Source organism: Mesoplodon mirus (genome assembly GCF_964341445.2).
Source record: "Mesoplodon mirus genome assembly, chromosome: 1".
Classification (NCBI taxonomy): Eukaryota; Metazoa; Chordata; class Mammalia; order Artiodactyla; family Ziphiidae; genus Mesoplodon; species Mesoplodon mirus.
In genome coordinates this window covers 228675948-228699474 of record NC_138976.1, presented here as the reverse complement: position 1 = coordinate 228699474, position 23527 = coordinate 228675948, and the positions used below count along the sequence as shown (strand labels likewise).

Sequence of the window (23527 nt, the reverse complement as noted above, 5' to 3'; positions counted from 1 at the left end):
GTCATTTACTTCTGAGCCAATAGATGATGCCTTCGTCATAGTTTTCTGGGGGGAAAGTAACTCTGCGTTGCTTCTGCAGACGCCCAACTCCGTCTGAATCGTGCACCTTGGTGCTGAGCACACAGCAAAAGTTTTCAGCTTCTCCTCAGTTTCTGGTGCTTCTCAGGGGAGAGGAAAGGACTTTGGCTTTAAACACAAGAGGCGGTCAGGGAACCATCTCCTTTAACTTTTCTTCTCTGTGATCATTTGCGATGAAGAGGAAACAGAAGAGGTTTCTGCAGATGACTTTGTTATTCATGGTGGCTGTAATTTTCCTGCCCAGTATCGGTCTCTGGTCTCTGTACAAGGATAAGCACCTGGTGAAATCGACGGAGCCCGGAGAGCAGCAGGTAAGTGCCGCGCTCACCTGGGAAAGATCCCAGGAGGCTGGGGAGGCTGGGGAGTTTGCAGCCGCGGCCACAGCTAGCAGGTGTGCGGCATCCTTGGGTTCGCTCCCAAATCTTTGCAGAGCTGATGTTACAGGACTCTAGACACTTCGGGGTTTAAGCAAGTAGCCGTTTTAAGGTCGCGATCAATGGCATGGGAGAAATGCCAAATAAACTAGGAGAGAAGGATGAGAGGCCAAGAGGAAGACATAACCTCTCACCGTTGATCTTTAGGTTGATTTTTGGCTTGAGGTGCATGAAAGGTAGCTAACTGCTTATTTGTGTGATGTGGGAGAGGGCTTGGTACAGGTTCAGTCTCAGGGAATTGTGTTTGCTTCTCACGGAGTTTGTGTGTCTGTATTAAAGTGAATTGGGCCAGTTAAATCGTGAAACTTGTGAAGGGGTTCTCAAAAACCAAGTTACAGTTTTCTATATTTTTGGTTGTAATTTTTGCTTAGGAACAGCTTTTTGCCCTGTGGAAACGTAAAGTCTCTTTCTCCTTCGCTGTTGCTAAGGTGCGGTGGGGAGGTCTTCAGGCAGTTACTAAGGAGGTCGTTCCGTTTCGCAGTCTGGCAATAAGTTTGTTGCTAAACGCTTACCTTCATGTCCATAACACCACGTAGTGGATACACACACACACACACACACACACACACACACACAATATGCAGTCCCTTAGTGCGTGCGTCGCTCATCATATCTTAACATGGATCAAAATAACTATCATTCTTAACAATAAAGCAAAATATCCTTCACAAAATGTTGATGAGATTCAGTATTGTTGAATTCCTTGTTTACTAATAAACTAGCTTCTGCGATTAAACTTTTAACAACAGAGTGAAGCCTTCCTCATGATACGGATGTACCACTTCTTCAGCTGGTCCTGTGCATCACCTCGGAATATTAATGTTCTTAATTTCAAGGGTCATCGCCCATGTACACTATGTACCTTCCGCACACAGAAGGCGTTTAGGTAGCCCAGTTGTGGACAACAGGAATATTTATTTATGGCAATTAAATATTCGTTCTTATACTTAATAAAGTGGAATTTCTTTTTACACAGTGAGTGGTTAGTTGTAAAATACATGGAAATAGTCTGCTTTTTCATTATGACAAGTAGTCCTTACCAGTCTCTAAACTTTAAAGATAAATAGTTGCTTATGGGCTTTGGTGGATTGGAATTCTGAGGGAAAGCGCTGACATGCTTTCATTTCCTTGTTGACTTCTGTCATCCTTTCTAATAGGGGTATAACTTTGAAGTATATTCTGTCATTCCAATAAAAAAAGAAGGTGGATACTTTGGATGTGAAACTTTTTTTCCCTATATAGATCATTTATTTCTCCAACCCTTAAGAGAAAGTGAGATTTTGTTAACATTAGTAGTTAATTATTAAAATTACTACTATTAAGATTTCCATTCCAATATTGATAAAATGACAAAAACAAAATGATTTTTCCTTGAATTTTGCTAATTCAATTAACAGTGGCCATCTGAATTATTGCTGGGATAGCTAACATAAAACACTAATTAATCTTATTAATGAGATATTTACAACTTTCCCACCAGCTCTATTGATTTTGACCCTTAATGAGAAATCTGTTTGTTCAATGGCATAAAAAAAATAAAGTATGGCAAACCAACTCTCTGGCTTGTTATTATAATCTCTAAAACAGTTTTCTTGTTTCTGGTTCTTTTGTGGTGCAAATGATATTTAATATCAGGTGAAAAATTAGTGGGTGTGAAAGGAATGGAGCAGCAAGAGAAGGGGCTGTTTCTCAAAGTTTCATACCTTGTAGAGTAAATAACTGAGATTGATGGGGGTCTTGTGGCATTCCAGCTTGAGGGTCCTAGGTAGCAGTTTTAAAACCAAGAATAAACAAAAGGCAGTATGTGCCGTAAAATGAATGTTAGTTGCATACTTGAGTATTTTTTAGCCTAAATAATGATTTTAAAACTAATACTTTCTTACATATACAAAATAAAGTTGAAAAGGTAAAAATCACTTACTGAAAGATAGACTTCATTGTAAAACAGGAAAATATAAGATTTCATTGGTTTTATTCTATCATTAAATCTAATTGGAAAGAAAATTAGAAAGAAAATTAGGATATGTTGACATTATTATACAAGTATTGGATAGTAAGTTAAGTTATATATATATATATCTGCATATATGTGTGTGTGTGTGTGTATATATATATATATATATATATATGCACTTGACCAAGTAAAAAGTGACTTGCAATGAGGAATTAAGCATGCTTAATATTGTGATGTAGTATTTTGCTAATGTATCTACATTTCAAAGTTAGTAAGTCAGCTAAATACATAAGTTTTCAATTGAAGCATATAACTTGACTATCGGGTAATGTGTTATTTAAATTTCGTACTTTTCTTTTAAAAAGACATTTTCATGGTTAATTGCTAACTGTTCTTCAAAAGCCATCTTTTACTATATATTATCACCAAGTCGTAAAATGCTATGGGAAGGGATAACGTGCTTATCATTGGCAGTGGTCAGCACTGAAGGAGTCCAAACCAGTCACGTGCTGGAGGAAGAGTCTGGTTTTGCAGCCATTCTGTGGGACAGGGCAGTCCTGGTTCTAAGTGTGGTCCCAGGAGTGGGAAACCTTCACTGTTTTAAACAGTTTAATGTACAGTGGCTTGCAGGAAAATACTTCATGGAAATTCAACATAATGGAATGGCTGATACTTTAAAAATCCTCTTCACTTGTATCTTATCAGAGCACATCACTAACAGTTTGTGTGTCTGCTACTCAGTATAAATGGTTTTAGTATATTCTGAGATAAATTAAAAGGAGGTAAAAGAGAAAACAAACATGGATAGACACTGTGTGTGTTAATTGTCCTGATGTTTAATATTTCACACATATTTTCTCAGGTCTTCTGTACTATTACAAGTTAATCATTTGTATTTCTAGTACTTTCCCACTAAAAGTAATATGTGTAATAATTCCCATGATATTAAAATATTTGCCCCATCTATGATGCAGGAAAAATATGAAATAAAACCCCCTAAATTCTTCACCTAAAAGGCTTGTTTTTTCCCCCTCACACAACCAATGAGGAGCAAAAAAAATTATAATAATGGAATAATTAAGAGGCTAATTTTATGGTTTGGACTCTGCACAATTGGAATCAAGTTTGCAGAAATAAATATTAAGCTCTTAAGAATTTTAAGATTTCTGTGAAAAATTTATAAAAATTATGATTTTATAAAATATTTTAGAGTTCCTGTTTATATGTTATTAAATGATCAATCATAATTGTCATGTTATTTTCAGTCGAGTTATATTTGTTGCTTTTTGGTTGTTATTGGGATGATTTAGGTATCTCCTTTATGTGTTTTAGAAATATATACATGTATTAAAAATAATCTGTTGATAATGAATTTGGTATTTAGCTGAAATGGTTACTGTAGAGTTATTGTATAGTAATTCCTAATTTCATTCTTTTAGACTTTGAATTGCTTCTCTTCCCTGGTTTCAGCTGCAATTGAATTGAAGTTACATATTTAGATCTTAATTAAGCTGTGCCCTAGGATGATAGTTAGAGCAAAGCAATATTTTAGAGCAAAACTACTGCATCCAGCATTATTATACCTCTCTTTGTAATCATTTATGCAAGTACAGGTAAATAAAAAGGACCCCAAGACACAATCTTTTCTTAAATACATTAAAGAGATGATTTTTTTAAAGCAGCTGTAAAGTAGTTTAGCAACTAAGTTGAGATGCAACTCAATTCTCAATATGAGTGCAAGAATAATAATTCAAGAATATTCAGAATATGAAGAGGGTTTTGCAATTTTTGAAATAAAAACAAGGATCGAAATCTCAGAACTTTAAATCGCATGTTTTCAGATTTGTTCAGAATGATTTTAGAAGCTTATGTTTGGCTTGGATTTTTGACCATATGAAATAAACCAAAAAACACTAGACACTCAAGTCACTTTTAAATTGTAGAACTTTCTTATTTCTTTGTACTTCAGAATTCCTATTTATAAAACAGGGCTAATCAAGCTTGCATGGTAAGTCCTGAGATCACATCTTGGCTGTGGAAAATATTGTGGTGTAATATTTTGCTTTTAATCAGATCCACAAGTAAACTGTACTTGACAGATGTGGGACTTAACCTCCATTATTTAAAACAAAACAAAACAAAACTTTCCTGAGACTCCTCAGCATCTTTGTCCAACTTTTCCAGCATCAATCAGCACCACACTTGTGAGGGGGAGGATTCATCTTTCTGGCAAGAACTGTTTTCTGTGGCATTTTAAACTTATCTCGTGATGTGAAGATGTCAGATATTTGGAGCCGAGTGTATGCAAATCTTGTCATGCTTTTCTTTGTCACCCTGACCATAAAGCTGCAAGAGTGTCTGTGTTTCTTCTCCAGCAAACATCTTAGATATTGGAAGAGCTAAAAACAGGAGAAGAAAAAAAAAAAAAGTAAGGTTTTCACTCCTCCTGCACTCAGGGTGGTGGTACATTGTCAGCACACTAGGTGTGAAGTGATGCTTTGGTTTGAGCCATACTGGTCTTAATTAGCTAAGATATAGATTTTAAATTAGGGTGCTGGAGGACCTTTTCTTGAATTTAGGGAAAATCCATCCTGACGCACTCCAGGATTGCAACACACAGACCCCCATTCCAAGTGCCTTAATTATTGGCTGTGACCTAGTGGGTCTGGACATGATTAGTTCACCAGCTTGCCCCGTGGGAGACAGCATGGAACAGTATCTTATGTTCACAGTCTGTTAAAAAAATGAGATAGTTGTGTTTTTTTTTTTTCCTCTCTGTTCATTTCTGAACAAGCTGTGCTGAATCAATTAACCTCCTTTACATTTTATTTTTCTATAAGAGAAACCAAATCAAGGGTGGAATGTATAGGCAGAAGGGTGAGAAAGTTTATTGTTTTAGTGTGTAGAGAAGATAATTGAGTTTTGTGTGTGGAAGTTTTGTCAGGAGTCACCATGACAACCTGTAAGGAAGTTTGCAATGGCATCTCTCCTTGGAATACTTTATACAAATGAAAGTCAGCTAAGGTGCACCCAGGATAATCTGAAAGAGGGGAAAAGAGTTCAAATAACTCTTGGTGTAAGTGGCGTGTGTCCTCAGGTCAGGAGGTGTTTGGTCCAGCAGCCTCTCATTCTCATTTGCTTGGCTTGCTTATGATGAGGCGACACGTCAGATTCTTAAAACCACCAGACGCGACCACGTTATTCTTCCCCTTCCTTCATTTTTACAAAAGTGCTGTTACAGAGTCAAAGGTGCAAATGTGCAAAGAAATAGGACGTTCTGGAGACCATAACAAAGGTGAAGACAGACCCTCATAAATGAGGTACTTGCTCTCTTAGGACCTCTGTCCATCACCCCACAGAGCTAACTCTTCCTGACTTAGCTCAAAATGTAGTGGTGATGCTGGAATAGACAACGAAAAAGAACAAAGAAGACACATTCGTGCCGCTGAGAATATGTATTTAGACAGGCACGAAAATATCTATACTGGTTTTATTTAGAGTTGAAAAGAAGGGGCAAGGCACCCAGAAATGTCAAGAAACATTTGGTGAGGAACCCCACCGTCCCCAACTAATATGTTAATGTCTGTTACTACCAGACTCCAACATGGTGGCCAGAAAGAGGGTGAAGAAATAAAGATATACCTAGGGTTTAAGGTAAATCACATCAACGTTTTCTTCTCCTTTTCTACTTCCAGTTTAGTGGGAAAAAGTATGGGCCAGATTGGCAGCATTCTCCAATTAAATGTATTCATTTCACATACTTATTTAGCAACACACATATACATGTACATGCATCCACACACATGGTCTCACTTATGAAGAAAAAATAAATCCACCCAACTGTTTCACTTTCTACAATTTTTTTTGTACTTTTGTAACTTCTTGCTTTTTGCGTTGCTTTGACTCTGCAACAAAACTGTTCATCCGCTGAGTTTGAAGCTCATTTAAATGTTATTAATTTAATTCTAGGAAAGTAATGGAGAGAGAGAAAGACAAGTGCATGTGTCTGTAGAAGTGTGAAAATCACAATAAGGATTTAGCCTGTGAGAGGTGCACAGATTATAAATAGTGCAATTTATTGTTATCCAGTAATATTATCAAGGAAGTTGTGGCTGCCAGAGGCCGTGGTGGTGGCTGCCAGAGGCCGTGGTGGTGGCTGCCATCTCTCTGTTACAGGGAATGGTGTGCCTCAGTGAGAACAGAAGAGGTTCATTTCGAATTTACTTAAAGTTCTCAAACCCTCAATGGAATGTTACTTCAGTCCTTGAAGTCTAGAAAGCCACAGTCAGGAGATTTTATTGTCAGTCATTTTGATCTTTTTTATTATACAGTAAGTTCCCTACATATGAACCTTCAAGTTCAAACTTTCAAAGATACGAACGTGCACTTGCATGTCCAGTCACGTGAGTTAGCCCATGTGTCTGGCGTACATTGTCACGTGCGTGCATCCTCTACAAAGTGGTTGTGCTTTTGTGTACTTTACCTTCCAGGACTGTATAGAGTGCAGTAGTACAGCATCTTTATTTCTTGCCTGTTCCCTCGATGCCAGCACCAGTATGCCAGCTCTTGTACTGGACTACTGTACTTTTCAAGGGACTGTACTGTAAGATTAAAAATATTTTATTTTTTGCTTGTTTTTTAAGTATTATTTGTGTGAAAAGTATTATCAACCTATTACAGTACAGTCCTATATAGCCGATTGTACTAGTTGGGTACCTAGGCTAACTTTGTTGTACCTACGAACAAATTGGACTTTACGAACACACTGTCGGAGAGGAACTTGTTTGTATGTAGGGGACTTATTGTAATAAAAGGACCAAATTGTCAGGACTCCCACTCAGGTTTGAGTGAGTTTTTTTTTTTTTCTTTTTCCTTAAATGTGGTATGTCTCCCCAGCAAGAGAATCCACTTGAACTTAATTTGAGGAAAAATAGCAGAATTTCCATATTGTTTCGTTCTCCTTTAGTAATTAGGCTGGTTCCAGCACGTAGCACTTTGGGACATTTAGCGAGTCATGGGTCTTCCTCTGGTCAGTTTTCTCTAAGTCAGATGGAGCTGATGATACCCTTCTTGTGTTGTTATTTATGGTGAGGGTTAAATGCTTAGTATCTTGAACAGCACATAATAAGGGTTAATGAATATAGATCATAGTTATACATAGTATAAGCATTTATAAGCAATCATTGCCTTTAGCAAGGTAATTAGTGTTTGCTTAATAAATATTTACAGATGGTTTCTCTTTGCAAGGCAATGTCAAGACAGCACAGCAGAGCAGTGAATGTGGTACAGGACTTGCCATGGGATGTTAAATCTGGCGGAGAGGACTGTTGAAGAAACAAATAAATAAGGTCTAGAAAGTAAAAGGCCTTTTTTTTTCCCATAATTTTTTGGTCCAGTATTTAAGGGCAAGTTGTTAATTTTATTTTACATATAATCATTTATTGCAAAAAAACTGATTTTTTGGGTATATTGAATATTTTTCTAAAATTGAGGCTTTTAATAAAAGAAGAAAAACACAGTGATATTTCTTTGTAGGGACCACCCTGACTTGCTATAACAAATAAAGTCCATGGCTCACATATAGGCATTTTTTTCCCCTACATTAATTGCAAGTCAGAGTCTGAGAACTTAAACTTTTGTTGTTTAAGTCTTGGTTATCAGAGGCACTGAATAATTCTGAAGACAGAAATTAAAAAGCTGAGTGAAAACGATTGTTAACTACTTCAGTAACTAAGAAGCTCTTTATAGGGTAGCTGTTTCCTTCTGTAGAGTTAGGGGGATGCAGAAAAAGCATACGGTGTTGTACCCATTCTTAATTTTCTCACTAGTGAATTAGAGAGATACAATTGATATTCATGAAACAAAGAAACAAGCAGTACACAGGAGCATTTTCTCTGTGTGTGTGCTGGGCTTTTAGAAAAGGAAGAGAATGATCTGAACTCCTGCAGGCCTTCACCCCTACAGGGTTGAGCCCTGTCTTGTTATGAAAATTAGGGTTGGGGTTAGGCTGAGGGAAAGTCAGATACTTCAAGTTCTTATGCTGGTCTCACCACTTTCCAAAATCCATCCTCTTGGGCAAGACATTTTACATCTTTGAACCACAGTTTCTCATATGCTGACACAGATAGAACCTCCTAAAGGGTAGCAGAGGGAACAAATTGGATTAATATATGCAAATTGGTACATAATAAATACTCAGTTGAGAGAAGCTTAGCAAATAGTATTACTACCATTTTTTCAGTTTTTAGAATATCCATAGAAGGTAGTAAATAAACTTAATATTGTGTACATCTAATAGAGATATAATAAAACTTATAAAGTATACCACTATCGATCTGCCTGTCCATTATTGATAAAATAGATGTTTATTTGGTATGTGCAGAATACAGTGTAGCCCCTGAGGCAAATGAGTGATGAAGAGAGAAATCTGTTTTCAGTGAGCTTACGATTTATTAGTTAAGAAAAGGCATGTACGACACCTATAATACAGGGATGGATTAAATCATTTTTTAAGAAATAGATATTCTAATTATTTAGAGTTTAGAAGAGGTAGAGAAAACATGTTCTTGTGTGATATTTATGTCGGGCCCTAAGTGTGTTCTGTACTGATTTAACCCTCCAGTGATTCATTGAGACAGGTGCTTCTATAGAGCCCCAATTCACAGTTAAGTAAGGTGCAAAGACAAAATTTGAGTCCATGCCCTCTGGGTCCATAAAAAGAGAAAATAATGATCTGAGTTAAGAGCTACATAGTTTATGGCAAGTAAGGACTCTGAAAAGGTCATCGGGTTTGGTGGTTACTTGTACTCTCGGGATGGGAGTTACACAGGGCAGTAGAGGACTAAGCAAAGTCATGAAAGGTTAAATGGAAAGATGAATAAATAAGCGTTACTGGTGGGATTGACGCTGACATTGAAGGGCTGAACGTGGGGTCCTGGTGGACAGGAGACCATGGAAGCGAGAAGGAGGCTGGTGCATAGGGAGAGTGAGGAACGGGCTGCTGAGGAGGATGGAGGTGGTGCAGACAAGCAGGAGAGATGCAGAAAAGCTTGTCCTGCGCTAAATGGTAAATTCAGAGCCTGTGCTTTTAATAGCTTGAGAGCCTCTTGGCAGGGAGGTCTGAGAATTTCCCTATGCCGTTGTCTTACTAATTTGTAGAGGTAATTAAACATTTGTGAAATGTGCCGTAAAATGGGAAACTGTATATCATCTATCTATCTATCTATCTATCTGATATACATATAATTTAAATTATATATGTATTCCTATAATAACAACTGAAGACTGTAATATTAAATGAGGATGCCAAGAACCATGCAGCCACCTGACCAATAAGACAACAGTGTACTTGTCAAAATAAATGCAGATAATGACCAGATACCCAGAATAAAGGAAAAAAGCAAGGCATTAAGTTTATAATAGGGTAGATGGGATGGGGTGGAGGTATTTATTATAAGGATGAGGAGATAATAGTCTTCAGTTGCCGAGAATTTCAAAATAGTTTAGGAATAATAAAAGTAATAAAATGATGATGATAAAAGCAATAAGAGTAAAATAGTAAAAGATACTCTATTAATAATAAAGTTGTATAACACTGAGTTCTTACCATGTGTAAGATACCATGTTAAGCTGTTCTTAACTAGTCACAACAAACATGAAATATGTAAAATTGCTATCCTATATTGTAAATGCAAAGTGATTTCTTAAAAATGTATCAAGATCATACAGTGTTTATTCTACCAATACAAAATGTTGGACTATGTATAATTTCCCATATAATGCAACTACATTGGAAATATCCTAGACCATAGCAACACAAGAAATTATATGTTAACTCAACTGTGAAAGGAAACGTGCACAGTAGTTAAGGGCACGGACGTTAGAGCCAGGCTGCCTAGTTTTAGTTCCAGTTCTGTTACTTGCTACCTGTTTGACCTTGAGCAAGTTATTTCTCTTCTCTGAGTCTTAGAGTTCCTGTTTCTAAAATGGGTATAAAAACATTTCTCACTTGATTGAGTTGATGTGAGGGTTAAATAAGTTAATATGCATAAAATGCTTGGAAAACTGGATTGCACATAGCAAGCTATTTTTTTAAATTTATTTTGTTTTTTTATTGAAGTTGATGTACAGTATTATGTACATTACAGCTGTACAATATAGTGATTCACAATTTTTAAAGTTTATGCTCCACTTGTAGTCGTTATAAAATATTGGTTATATTCCCCCTATTGTACAATATATCCTTGTAACTTATTTTATACATAATAGTTTGTACCTTCTACTCCCCTACCCCTATATTGCCCCTCCCCCCTTCCCTGTCCCCACTGGTAACCACTAGTTTGTTCTCTATATCTGTGAGTCTGCTGCTTTTTCATTATAATCACTAGTTTGTTGTACTTTTTTAGATTCCACATATAAGTGATATCATACAGTATTGGTCTTTCTTTGTCTGACTTATTTCACTTAGCATAATGCCCTCCAATTCCATCCATGTTGCTGCATATGACATTATTTCATTCTTTTTATGGCTTAGTAATATTCCATTGTGTATATGTACCACATCTTCTTTATCCACTCATCTGTCAATGGACACTTAAGTTGCTTCCATATCTTGGCTATTGTAAATAATGCTGCTATGAACATTGGGGTGCATTTCTCATTTTCAAATAGCAAGCTATTTTAAAGAGTTAGCTATTATTACATGTTAGAATCTAGAGAACTGAGGTTAGCTATTATTACCTGTTAGAATCTAGAGAACTGAGGTTGGATAAAAAGGAAAAGTACGTCCCTACACCATCTCTTTCATAGACCCATCATGAGGATATAAATATTTTTGCATTTAAAAAAAATTGAAGCACCTTTAACTTCTTTTTCTTTCAGTTTTTTACTCTCAGTAGCCCATACAGAAATAATACAGCTCTTACTTTGAAAGTTTTCCTAATTTGAACCAAGGTCTCATACAGCCCTACATGTCAGGAGCAAACTAGGTTTCAACAGGGAACTTAATTCTTCCTGCCATATCCATTGACACCAGTGCTCTTGTGAGGACCTTGCCCCCAGGTTTTTCGTGCCTTTCTCTCCACATGGTGTTGATTTCTCAGTAAGTATTCTGCCCTCAAGGGATAAAAAAATATTTTATAAAATGTATCATTCAATCAGCCTAAGCTTCCAAAGAGGATTATCTAAGAAGGTCTTCGCGGTTGAATATTTTATTATTTTACGTAACTGGAATTTAAAGGTTATTTTCTGGCTGCTTCCAACAATAATGTAGAATTGGAAAAACGAAGAGTGAGGCTGCTACAGACTAGAGCAGAATAGTCACTTGAGGAATGAAGTGTCTCCTTAATCCCTCTTCCAGTGCTTCAAGGAAGGAACTGCCTGGAAACACAGTAATTGCCAGCTGTATAAAACTGGGAGGTGAGGGGAAATAAAAATGCTCTAATTCCACAGTGGAGGGAATTTTATCATTTTCTAGTTTAGTTTAACAGAGGGTGTCAGATTAACAACTATGTAACAGGACTGTGTCTCTGCTTCACTTCCTTAGAAACTTTCCACTTTTCTTCCACGAGCTGAAGGAAATTACATGCTCTGCAAGATCCTCAGCATTTCTAGGTGGAGATCTTGAGTTCTAATATATGAAATATGGATGGAAAGATAAACACCGGGGGCGCCAAGGGGATCTTATTCAAGAAAGGGTAGAAATACAAGCCAATCTCTCACCTTAGCCCCCACCTCTCCTTTGTCCGGCTCAGAGCCTTCTTACCTCCCCTTTTCCCTTCGAAGTTTTCCTTAAAGAAACATTTCATGCAGGGATTGATTTGATCAAGTCTCAGCCCTATGAATGGATGCAAGCCTTGAAACACTTTTAAAAAACACAAACACAAAAAACTTGAGTCTTTTGCATCATAAAAAAAGATTCTGTTGAGCCTAATTGCATTTCCAAGTTTTGAAATATGTGAGATGTGAGAAACATTTTTTTTAGTTCACAGCTTCTGCTGTTTGTTCTTTGTTGCTATTGTTTTGTTTGCAATACTGGCAGCTGCCACCTTCTTCCAAACTATGTAATCAGAAAGTAAATATTGCTTAGTTGTGTCACCCCAAGGGAAATGATCTTTTGTCAGTTAAAAGTACAAACTGGCACAGTGAAGCCAAAACTACCAGGAGAGAATCGCTCTCTGCCTTCCTGTTTAGCTTTCTTCCCTGTTTTCCAAAGCTGCTCCCCCCCGCCCCCCGCCTCCTCTTCTCTCCTAGATCCCCCAGGCCTCCACCTCTCTTATGCTCAGCAGACAGCCTGGCCTCATTCTTCACTGAAAGCATAGAATGTTCATATTGAGAGAAACAAGACTTCATGCCGTAAAATCAGAAAAAGTACCTGCATTATTTCCCAGGTGTCTACATGCCTCCTGTCACCGTGCAACATGCTTTAGGATAAATGTGGAACTTCTATCCAGATTATGGATCACAACTTTTTTTTTCTAGCAATTTCACCTATTGACTTTTTTCTTCTCATTCATTTGTTTTCAGCCTTTTCCTCTTTGATCCATCCTTCACATCAGTACTGCTCAGGTTTCTAAAATAAAGCAAAGGGAATATCCCTCAGGGCCACACAACCCTAGAGCTACTGCCCTATCTTTCTCCTTCTCTTTTATGTATTTATGTATTTATTTTTGGCTGTGCTGGGTCTTCCTTGCTGCGCGCGGGCTTTCTCTAGTTGTAGTGAGCGGGGGCTACTCTTTGTTGCGGTGCGCGGGCTTCTCACTGCGGTGGCTTCTCTTGTTGCGGAGCACGGGCTGTAGGTGCGTGGGCTTCAGTAGTTGTGGCATGTGGCCTCAGTATCTGTGGCTCTCAGGCTCTAGAGTGCAGGCTCAGTAGTTGTGGCCACGGGCTTAGTTGCTCTGCGACACGTGGGATCTTCCTGGACCAGGGCTCGAACCTGTGTCCCCTGCATTGATTCTTAACCACTGGATTCTTAACCACTGCGCCACCAGGGAAGCCCTCTCCTTCTCTTAATAATCAACCTTGATGCCTCCGATTTCTGACTTTCTCCTGCTTCTACACACCTCAGGCTGGGTCCAGCTCCTCTGTCGTACGCTAACTGCCTTCACCAGTGTCACCAGAAGCCTCTCGGTAGTTAATTCCAAAAGTACTTCTCACTAGTCCTATTACTTGAGAGAATTTAACTAAACACTCGCTCTTACTTGAAACAATCATCTTCATCTGAGGAAGAGGTGGTGGGTTGGGAGACTTGAGCAGAGAATAGGTTGGGCAAAGCAACATTGGAAAATGAAAAAGAAGGCTGAGCAGAAAAACACAGAGTGATTCTTCACAAGTGATGTCGCTTCACCGTGCAAATGCCTGTGTCAGTTCTCTCCCCACTGCCCATCCCAGCCATCACCCATACACAGACACGTCCACCTGAGTCCTTAACAGACTCCTGCTTCTGTCCTTTTCCTGGAAATATTCTATTCCTCAGGGTCTCTACGATTGCTTCTTGTTTGGGACTTGCCCTGGGAGGGAGGGCACCTCGCTCAGACCCTCCTCATTCCCGTTAGCCTATCTGAGGTGATAACACCTCCATCATGATGTATAATCCAAATTTCCCTTTGAGCATATCGTCCACACATCAATCTGAAATCTAGAAACAGGTATTTTAAACTTTCAGTGTCTGAAACGCAATTCCTGTTTCCTTCCACTCCCCACACCTGTTCTCCTCCGGTGTCTCTTGTCTAAATGAAGTTCACCGTCATCCATCTGGGCACTCGTTGTAATTGGGACCTTCATTGTCTTGACTCTCAAATTCAATTAATTGCTAAGCACTAGCAATTCTTTGGAAAATCTCTCGAGTTCATCCGAATCTCTCTGTCTTCATTGTCTCCACTGTGGTTGGACATAAACACTTCACTGGATCTCTGTAGGGGACCCTTCACTTGGTCCTCCCACTAGCCTGGGCCTTTCTCTGATCCACCCTCAGGGCAGCCAGTGCGGTGGATCCAGAATGCTTAACCCAACAGGCCACTGTGATCTGTAAATCTATTCATTGATGCCTTGAAAATTCACATTCTTAAATATGCCTTTACCATTTTAAATTCTTAAGGAACAGGACTGCTCACTGCCAATTCCCTAAACTCCAACCACTTTGAACTCTTACATTTCTGAGAATATCGTGGTTTTTTTTTCCCTCTAGGAATTTGCAGAGATTTCATCTTCAGTCTTGCTTGGGTAATTTCTACTTTTCTTCACACTCTCCCTGGGAAACATTTTCTCATCTCCCATCTTGGGTTCAGTAGCTTTCCTAAATGTTTCCTAAGAATAAATGTCTTTTCCCCATCTTTTTGATGGAACATAGTTGGTATGTTAACTACCTGTTTAGGTAGTTTATTTGTCATTAATCAGTAAGTGTTTAAACTTAGTAGTAGGTCAAATGGTGCCCCCCCTAAAGATATGTCCATATACTAATCCATCAAACCTGTGAACGTTACCTTAGTCGGAAAAAGGGTCTTTGCAGATGTAATTAATTTAAGGATCTTTAGATGTGAACATCATTCTGTATGATCCTGCTGGGCCCTAAACCCAGTGACAAGTGTCCTTATAAGAGACACACAGGGGAGATTTGATGGACAGAAGGAAACACAGAAGAGGGAGATGCAGGGAGAAGGAGACAGGGATTGGAGGGATGGGGCCCTGAGCCACGGAAGCTGAGGAACACCGGCAGCCCTAGAAGCTGAAAGAGGCGAGGGAAGATTCTCTCCTAGAGCCCCCAGGCCTGGTGCAGCCCAGCCCACACCTTGTTTTGGGTTTCTGGCCTCCAAAACTGTGAGAGAACATATTTCTCTTGTTTTAAGCCACTTAGTTTGTGGTAATTAGTACCGCAATCCCAGGAATCTAGTACAGGAAGGAGTTGCTTTTCATGTTCCACTGTTTAATTCCAGAGCCTGGCATTACCTACCCACAAATTAGGCCCTCAACAAATATTTCTTGAAAAAATGAAGAGTGATAGACATGAGTTGTTGTCTGTGTACTGAACTTAATTGCGCTCAGCTATAGATGTACAAAAAAATTATAGTATGCACAACTCAATAGGTATGTCTAAATATCATGTTAGGTTTATGAATGTAAGGAAGTAAGCTATGTCCTCCTCATGAATTAAGGTCCCATGTACATGTTTTTGTTCGGTCAATCTCACCCTGACTAAATATGCTGTTATGTCCACACTTTGATTCTGATACGGAAAATCACAATGAGATTTCATCCTATAATGGTCTGAGTAGAGGACACATGTATGACACCAATAACTTGGGTGAAAAAAAGATAGTCACCTTTAGACAAGGCAATGAGAAGATAAAGAACAAAATATAATAACTGAATCTACTTTTTCCCTAATTATGTAGACACCAGGAGTATAACTCTTACATTAATAACTACTGTGGCAATTTAGGAAAGGCTTATTTTTAAAACTTTACTAATAAATAAAAAAGCCTGTAGTTGAGTTCATTAATACAACCTTCAAGGGAGTACAAAGCAGCACACTCCGTTAAAAGAAGTCATTTTGGAAGTATAGATTGATGTACTTCAAGGGGGTTATTTTAATTTCAGTGTTTCAGACCTCAGGATGTCTGTTAGTTTGATTCTCAAGTGCAGACCTTCGTTTGAACAGCTTCCCTCCTTTTGAAAAAAGTCTACCTCGATTTACCTGTGCTTATTTTAATTAGCAGTTGTGTGTCAGGGATATTGAAGCCAGGAAAGGGCGAACATTCAAGGGTAAAACTTATGAAAGAGATTAGGAAAACATTATAAGAACTAGAGAAGATATGACAAGCTTTATTTGGTAGAAGCAGATTTAATACAGTGTCTTGGGGAAAAATCTCTTACTGTTCTGATAATTAAGTAGCATTGTGTTTGATGGGATGGCAATGCTAAATTACTTCAAACGCATTCGTTATAGCTCTTCTTGTTTGTACTAGGATTATGGTCAGCTTTGATTTTTGAACGTTTTATTCTGACATTTCTGTCTACAAGTCCCCTCACTTTGACCTGCTTTCATTTCACTTGCTTTTGTGTTCATCTCAATAGTGTATGAAAATGATTTTCCACACAAGGAGGTCTATTGACTGCGTTCAGTTTTAAGAAGATGCAGAAGTATATTAGAAGGAGTTGTTCAAATCAGGTCTTTTCTCTTAAAGTTATCCCTTCAATGACATTTGTAAGTCACAATGTCACTGAAAATGTTCTTATAATTGGAGAAAAATAATACGTGCTTTCACATATTATGGCACATTGACTCGTGTCATAATATTTAGATGCTAAAACAGAACTTTCTAGGTGCCGTCACCTAACAAAAAATGTCCGTGGGTATTGCGTTAATTATGAGAAAATATGTGCATACATTTGTAAGCACCTTGTCAGAACTGAACACCAAAGATTGTTTTCCTATTTACAACTCTTCATGTAATGTTACATGGTTTCTCTGAGTTTCTCCAATTCCATACTTTCGTTTATTTGAGATACATTCTGTCTTTGTCAGTGATCTAATGGAAATATACTTACTCTGGTTAATTCATCAGTATCTTTCATGTAGATATATACAAATACTAATTTTTGTGATTATTTTCACATGAAAAGGTGTTCATTTTCGTTTTACTGATGCAATATATAAATTCTGATGAAAATTTCTTTAAAGAATACATTTTAAAATATTTTAATCTCAGTACAGCAATCAAATATTTGCTTCGGATATTTGTTTCAAAATATATACACTACCAAACGTAAAATAGATAACTAGTGGGAAGCAGCCGCATAGCACAGGGAGATCAGCTCGGTGCTTTGTGACCACCTAGAGGGGTAGGATAGGGAGGGTGGGAGGGAGGGAGATGCAAGAGGGAAGAGATATGGGAACATATGTGTATGTATAACTGATTCACTTTGTTATAAAGCAGAAACTAACACACCATTGTAAAGCAATTATACTCCAATAAAGATGTTAAAAAAATAATTGGAAGTTTCTAATATGTTTGTCAGCATTTTCTCATTCGTTTTATTATTTTTTGCAAACTAGTCTTGAAGATGGGAAGGATACTCCCTATTAACGTATAGATCTTATAAATCAATTTATTTCATTTCTTATTGGTTTGTGTCTCCTTTTAATTTTTTTACCCATGACTAGCTTTAGATAGTGTTTTCCTTCCAGTATGTATGGCACTGAATATTTATGCATATACGTATATATATGTATTTTCATATATGTCATAGGCACGTATGAATTTTGTCCATTGTCAGCGTTGATAGATATGTGAGTGCACTGCGAGAAAGTATTGAAAAATAATTTTGTTTCTTGTTTTAGCAAACGTCATTTTGTTCTCTGGTTTATTGGGTTTGCATATGAATCACTTTGCTGTACACCTGAAACTAATACAACATTGTAAATCAACTATACTCCAATATAAAATAAAAATTAAATTAAAAATAAATAAATAAAGCTATGACTAACAAAAATATCACTTAGGAATAATGAATAAGAATGATTTTTTTCTTTTTTACAATGGGCCCAGGTGAAAGAGTTGCAAAGTTAAAGCATAAAGGCTAAGTGGGTTTTTCTGCTAGCTGGTGGTGAATATTTGCAGCTAATATGTATATATTTCCAGACAAACATAAACATGCAGTCCTACCATCAACAAAGCAAAATGCTTTAGGTCACTTATCCTCATTTCAATACAAATACACAGAATTACACATCTGGGGACTACTTTTAAGTTTGTAAGGTTTCCCTTAACTGCTCACTTTAATCAATATAAAATAGTGTGAGATGTTCCAAATCTGATTTTGGTGATTGTCCCCTATGGCCTGTTCCACATGACCTAGTTAGTGGCATGCTAAGTGGGGTTAGCAGTAGGTAAGTGCACAAAAATCATCTATGAAATCTAGGGGGAGATAGTGGAAGTAGCTTTCCTTTTTGCCTGAATGTGAAGTACAGTATACATTGTTTATCACACCATACAGTGAATGCACAGTGAATGGCTATAGACTGGTGACTGATATTTTCCATACATTTGTGTTCCATTTATTAGAAATATTTATTGGCAATAATTAATGTTATCTGTAGATGGATTCTCAGAGTTCTCAAGTATCCTAGTCCAATTTTAATTAAGTTGTGAAATAGGCACTGCATTTAGCCACGATTTGTAGACACTGATAATATTAAGAACAGACTGAAGTTAGAGAAAAAAAATAATTCTATTCTGCCACAAAACACCTGGATACGTGGTTAAAATCTTAACGGTTCTGAAATTTTGATCACTTTCTTTTCTGATAGTGGCTTCTACATATTTCACTTGCACGGTTGGTTTAAGCATAGTGTCATAGTTTGAATGTTACATAAAATGGGTTTATATACAATCGTAAGCAGGAGTGTTTTCTTCCGCTCTTCAACTCCAGTATTTGCTAACAGTACTGTCCACGTTATAATCGAGCATCAGATGACTCTGTTGCTAAGTTAGCCTCTGTCCGGATTTATAATAACACAGACTCTGACCTACTCAGTAAACATGTGGTCTAGTCTATTAAAATAAATACGTTCAACTATGGGAATTATGTTAGAACACGCTGACATATTTTGTTTTATTTTTCCTGTAAATGACCGTGGTTCTCTAACCCGTGCTCGTCCTTATCCTCTAAAAACACAATGCTGTAGCGAAATTATTTCAACTGTTTGAAAATGCTGAGCAAACATGCAGTGTGATCTTCTCATGACACTTTGCATGCATGTTTTCATGCTCTCGTCATGAATTAAGAAGCTGCTTGAGCTGAAATATCCAAAAAAGACTTCATTCATTTATTAAATTAACTTTTCTTTTTCAGCCAAGTCTTCATATTTCCTGGCTTTAGGATAAAGCTTGGAACCCGGTTTGTAAGCAGATGCTCTAGTACAAAAAATTAATGTTCAGTTTCAGGGAATTCTGTGATTTTGCGTGTAATTATTTGAAACCAAATATTGTTTTCCCATCTGCCACATGGGGTTGATTGCCATTTCAAGATAAGTAAAATAATCTTGTCTAACTTTCTCATAAGTCAGATGAAGAAACTAAGCACACTTGTTAGCCAAAGCAACACTGTGAATGACCAGGCAAGCCTGGGCTGAATTCCAGTCTTAATTTTCCTGAGACTCATGAAGTTTTCCATGTAACAGCACTGCTTTGCAAAGGTGTTCCTGATACTTCCCTCCTTTGGGAATGTCCCACTGGAACCTGAGATTGATTGGCTTGGTAATTTAGGGTACCAATCCTAGTAAACTCTCCAAATAGTTCTTTTACAGGGAAACAACATAATGAAGTACTGTAAGGTTTTCTCTTACATTCCGTACCATATAGAGTGGTTGACAGATGTTACATTTTATACACACTTACAATATGTGGTGGTTAACAGATTTGAGGAAGGGGCAAGATACACTAGTGTTGGGAAGCACAGATATGCCCTTTAAAGGTCTGTCCCCAGAAGGTCATGACAAGTGGTCTCCTCTGTTACTGCCACAGGCCAGGGGGTAAAGGACTAGAGACATTGGTCAGACGCATTTAGATAAAAGATCCAGGCTGGTGCCTATAGAGAAAAATTGGTGTAAGTAGGAGGGAGTGCTTTATGGTTGGTGGTTTGTTTTGTTTTCTCCACGGAATGTAGAGTTATTTCAGTTGAAGAACCTTGTAGAGAGGACACTTAGCCACTTAGCTGCAATGTTTGTATCACAGTTAACAAGGAGAATAAGAGTCATAAAACTAAAGGCAACACCTAGGTTTACCACTTAAAGAACGTTCTGCATGTTCCTCTCAGCATTTTCACTCTGTGTTCAGATTTTGGGAAAAAAAATTTTTGGCTAATGCATTATTTAAAGGTTAGGAGTAAATTTGAATGGATTTGTGAGGTCATTGAGCGCATTTTCTGTTTAATTTTCCTTTGTTTTCTACTTATGTTACTGCAAGAATAGAATACAGTGTTCTACTTTTAAAAATATACAAAATACTGTAGAAAAATAGAAAACATCTTTCGAAGTTCAACTAGGTCGTTTGTGTGGTTATGTGAGTGTGTGCACGGGTCCGTCTTTGCATATGTCATGCGATGGATCTGTTTTACTCTTTAATATTTAACGTGTTATATGCTAGATTATTTTGCATTTTTATTTAGGTCTTAAAGCTTAACAATAGTTTATACCTCTGGTTTAATAATATGGATTAGCTGTAAAATATATTAGTTATGTAGACTGGCAATTTAGTACACAGTATGTAATGTACATTTGATATCTATAGTGGCATAGATATTTATATTGTATTTTATTATTTATGGATACAGAATTACTTTTTAAAGCTATTGACAGTCTCTAATTACGTGCTGTGACATATTGAGAAAATAGAAAATAATTATGTTGAATTAATCAATAAATAAATTAGTTTTCTACATTGTTACTAGTATATGTCTATAGTTACTTGCTAATGGTTAAGTACATTTCATGACATATCTTGTCATGTTAAAGACAACTTATCAACTTTATTGTTAGTCTTCTCATTTTAAAATAACAGTAGTTAATAGAATAATAAACATATTGGTTTGTTTAAAGAAAGATGAAAAATTTCTGGAAAGTTCTTGTAATATAACGTGCAATCAATTGATAGGAGAAGGAGGGAGAGGAATATTAACTGCAATTTCTACATATTCATTTAAATTATGTAATATTCGGAGCTGAAGAGAATGGCACGGTGATTTACCATTTATCCAGGTAGTGTCACAAAATAACAAAACTAATAGGAATAGGATTTCCTTCCTTGACACCTTATCTCTTCTAGTATTGCCTTGGAGGGGTGGGCACTGAGATAGTGAGCTTAGTATCAGTTCTGTATGAATCTGGGTTGTGCTCTGACTTCAGAAAAGTGCTTGATGGAAATATATATTTTTAATTGTGTGAGAATAGCTGATTATTTCTTCTAATTTTACATCCCATCTTTCTGGAAACAGCTCACTATTCCTTCAGAGTCTGCACTGTCCAGTATTCACCAACACGGAACCGAGCTTATGAACTGTGGGGCAATAATGACAGTTAAATACTTGCTTAAGAGCCAATCAAAATATTTGTTTTTATAATTGATTATTCCTTAGGAAGAACTTAAGACAGTAAAAAGATATGGAAATATAATGTACCTAGTCTCATCTTTGGAAATAATACAGAACAAATAAAACTGAAGAAAGCCTCAGCCCCTGCCATGTACGTTCCTTATTTGAATGCCCCTCTCTTTCCAGAATCTTTCACCATTATCCTAAGTTTATATCAAATGTTCCTTTATGTATATTTATAGTTTTACTTTATGTATGACTAGTCTAAGTAAATAAATATGTAAGTTTCCATTTCATATCGTTTTTCTTTATTTTTTTCAGAATTGTTTGTTTGCAACATTTACTCTTTTTTTGGTTACATTCTATTTGTTCAGTTAATTGAATTTTTATTTTAAATACTTTGTTTTGTATCACACACAAGAGGTTTTTTTTTATTTTTTCATTTTAATAAAGTCACCTTTTTCAGTGTTCTTTTGTGGTTCTCACTACCTACTAATATTTTTATGTAATGTAATTTATAATACAAGGGCTTTGGAGAAGAGGGCCTGAGCTTAGAAACTCTGTACTTCCTAACTTGGTCAACTGCTTACTAACCTAAATCTCACTTTCCATATCTATGAAATGAGCAGGTTGTTTTTGCATAACTGATGTGTCTTATTTTATTTCACTTCTTTGTAAAAGGATGTTAATTGTCCTAATACCATTAATTGACTAATTGTTTTATTATCTGTGATGATTGGTGCTAATTCTATTGTATGTTATGCTCCTCTATATTTGTAGATCATCTTTTTATCTTTTTTTTTTTTTGGCCTACTTGTGTATGCTAGACCAGTGAAATCTTAATTACATAGGTTTTTAAATAAGTCTGGTATTTAATAGAGCAACTCCTTATACTTGGGACTTCTAATTGAAAATTTTATTGGTTATCCTTGGTCTTATGCTTATGTAAAAATAAATTTAAAAATATGAACAGTTTGTCAAAGTACCCATAGATTCTGTTGAGGTTTGTTTGGGAGTGCATTGATTTCACAGAGAAATTATGGGGTGGTTTATATTCAAGGTGATAAGATACTTGTGCATTCACAAATATGTCTCTTTAACATGGTATATCTCTGTTTAGAATTTTAAAGTTTCTTTGAATAAAAATGTATTATATTCACCATAAAGATTTCACACAACTTAATTTAACTCATGCTAAATTTGTCCTTTTTAGCTTATTTTTTGTTACCATCATAAATGTCATCTTGTTATAAGTGATATAAGTGATTATAATGATTAGTGCTTTTGTGTTTTGTTTAAGAAATCTTTGTCTACCCAAGTCATTAAAAAATGTCCTATGTTATTTTTATTATTTTAATATTTACATTCAGGTAAATATGAGCTTTCTGGAATTGATTTTTGTTTGTGATATGAGACAGGAAGAAATACCTTTTTATTTTATACACACACACAGACACACATTCACATACATATATATGTATATAGGTCTAGAAACTTTCTTATTGAAAAGACCCTTTTTTCCCTAATATATTGAATAAAACCTCAGTCATAAATCAGGTGACTAAATATATGTGGACCCATTTTTATTTCAGTGGTCTGTTGTTAGTCCCTGGGTCAATATCATACTGTTTTAATTGCAGGAGCGGTAAATCAGTTTTGATGTCTGTGTGTGTCTTTCATTTTGTTCTTCTTTATCATGGACTTAGTGTTCTTATCTGTCACAGTCTCATATAAATTTAGGAATCAACTTGTCAACTTGCAAAAAAGGGAATAAAAGAAACAATGGTGGGGGTTAAACTGAAAGCATATATTACTTTTACAATATTTGGATTTTAGTATATAAACATGCATTTATCTACATTTATTAATATAGGTCTTATTTCATTCTTCCCAATAATTTTTTCATTAATTAATTTATTTATTTTTGGCTGTGTTGGGTCTTAATTTTAAGCTGCGCAGGGGCTTTCTCTAGTTG

At 36.6% G+C, this 23527-nt stretch overlaps 1 protein-coding gene across 1 annotated transcript in view; it reads left to right on the top strand.

The window, feature by feature from the left end:
* Positions 1 to 251: 251 nt before the first annotated feature.
* Positions 252 to 23527, top strand: part of GALNTL6 (polypeptide N-acetylgalactosaminyltransferase like 6) — a gene marked incomplete at both ends in the record, with an annotated part of 1095032 nt that continues 1071756 nt past the window's right edge. Inside the window, one exon of the mRNA XM_082625207.1 lies at positions 252 to 389. Coding sequence (XP_082481333.1) covers positions 252 to 389 — 138 coding nt within the window. The remainder of the gene's footprint in view (positions 390 to 23527) is intronic.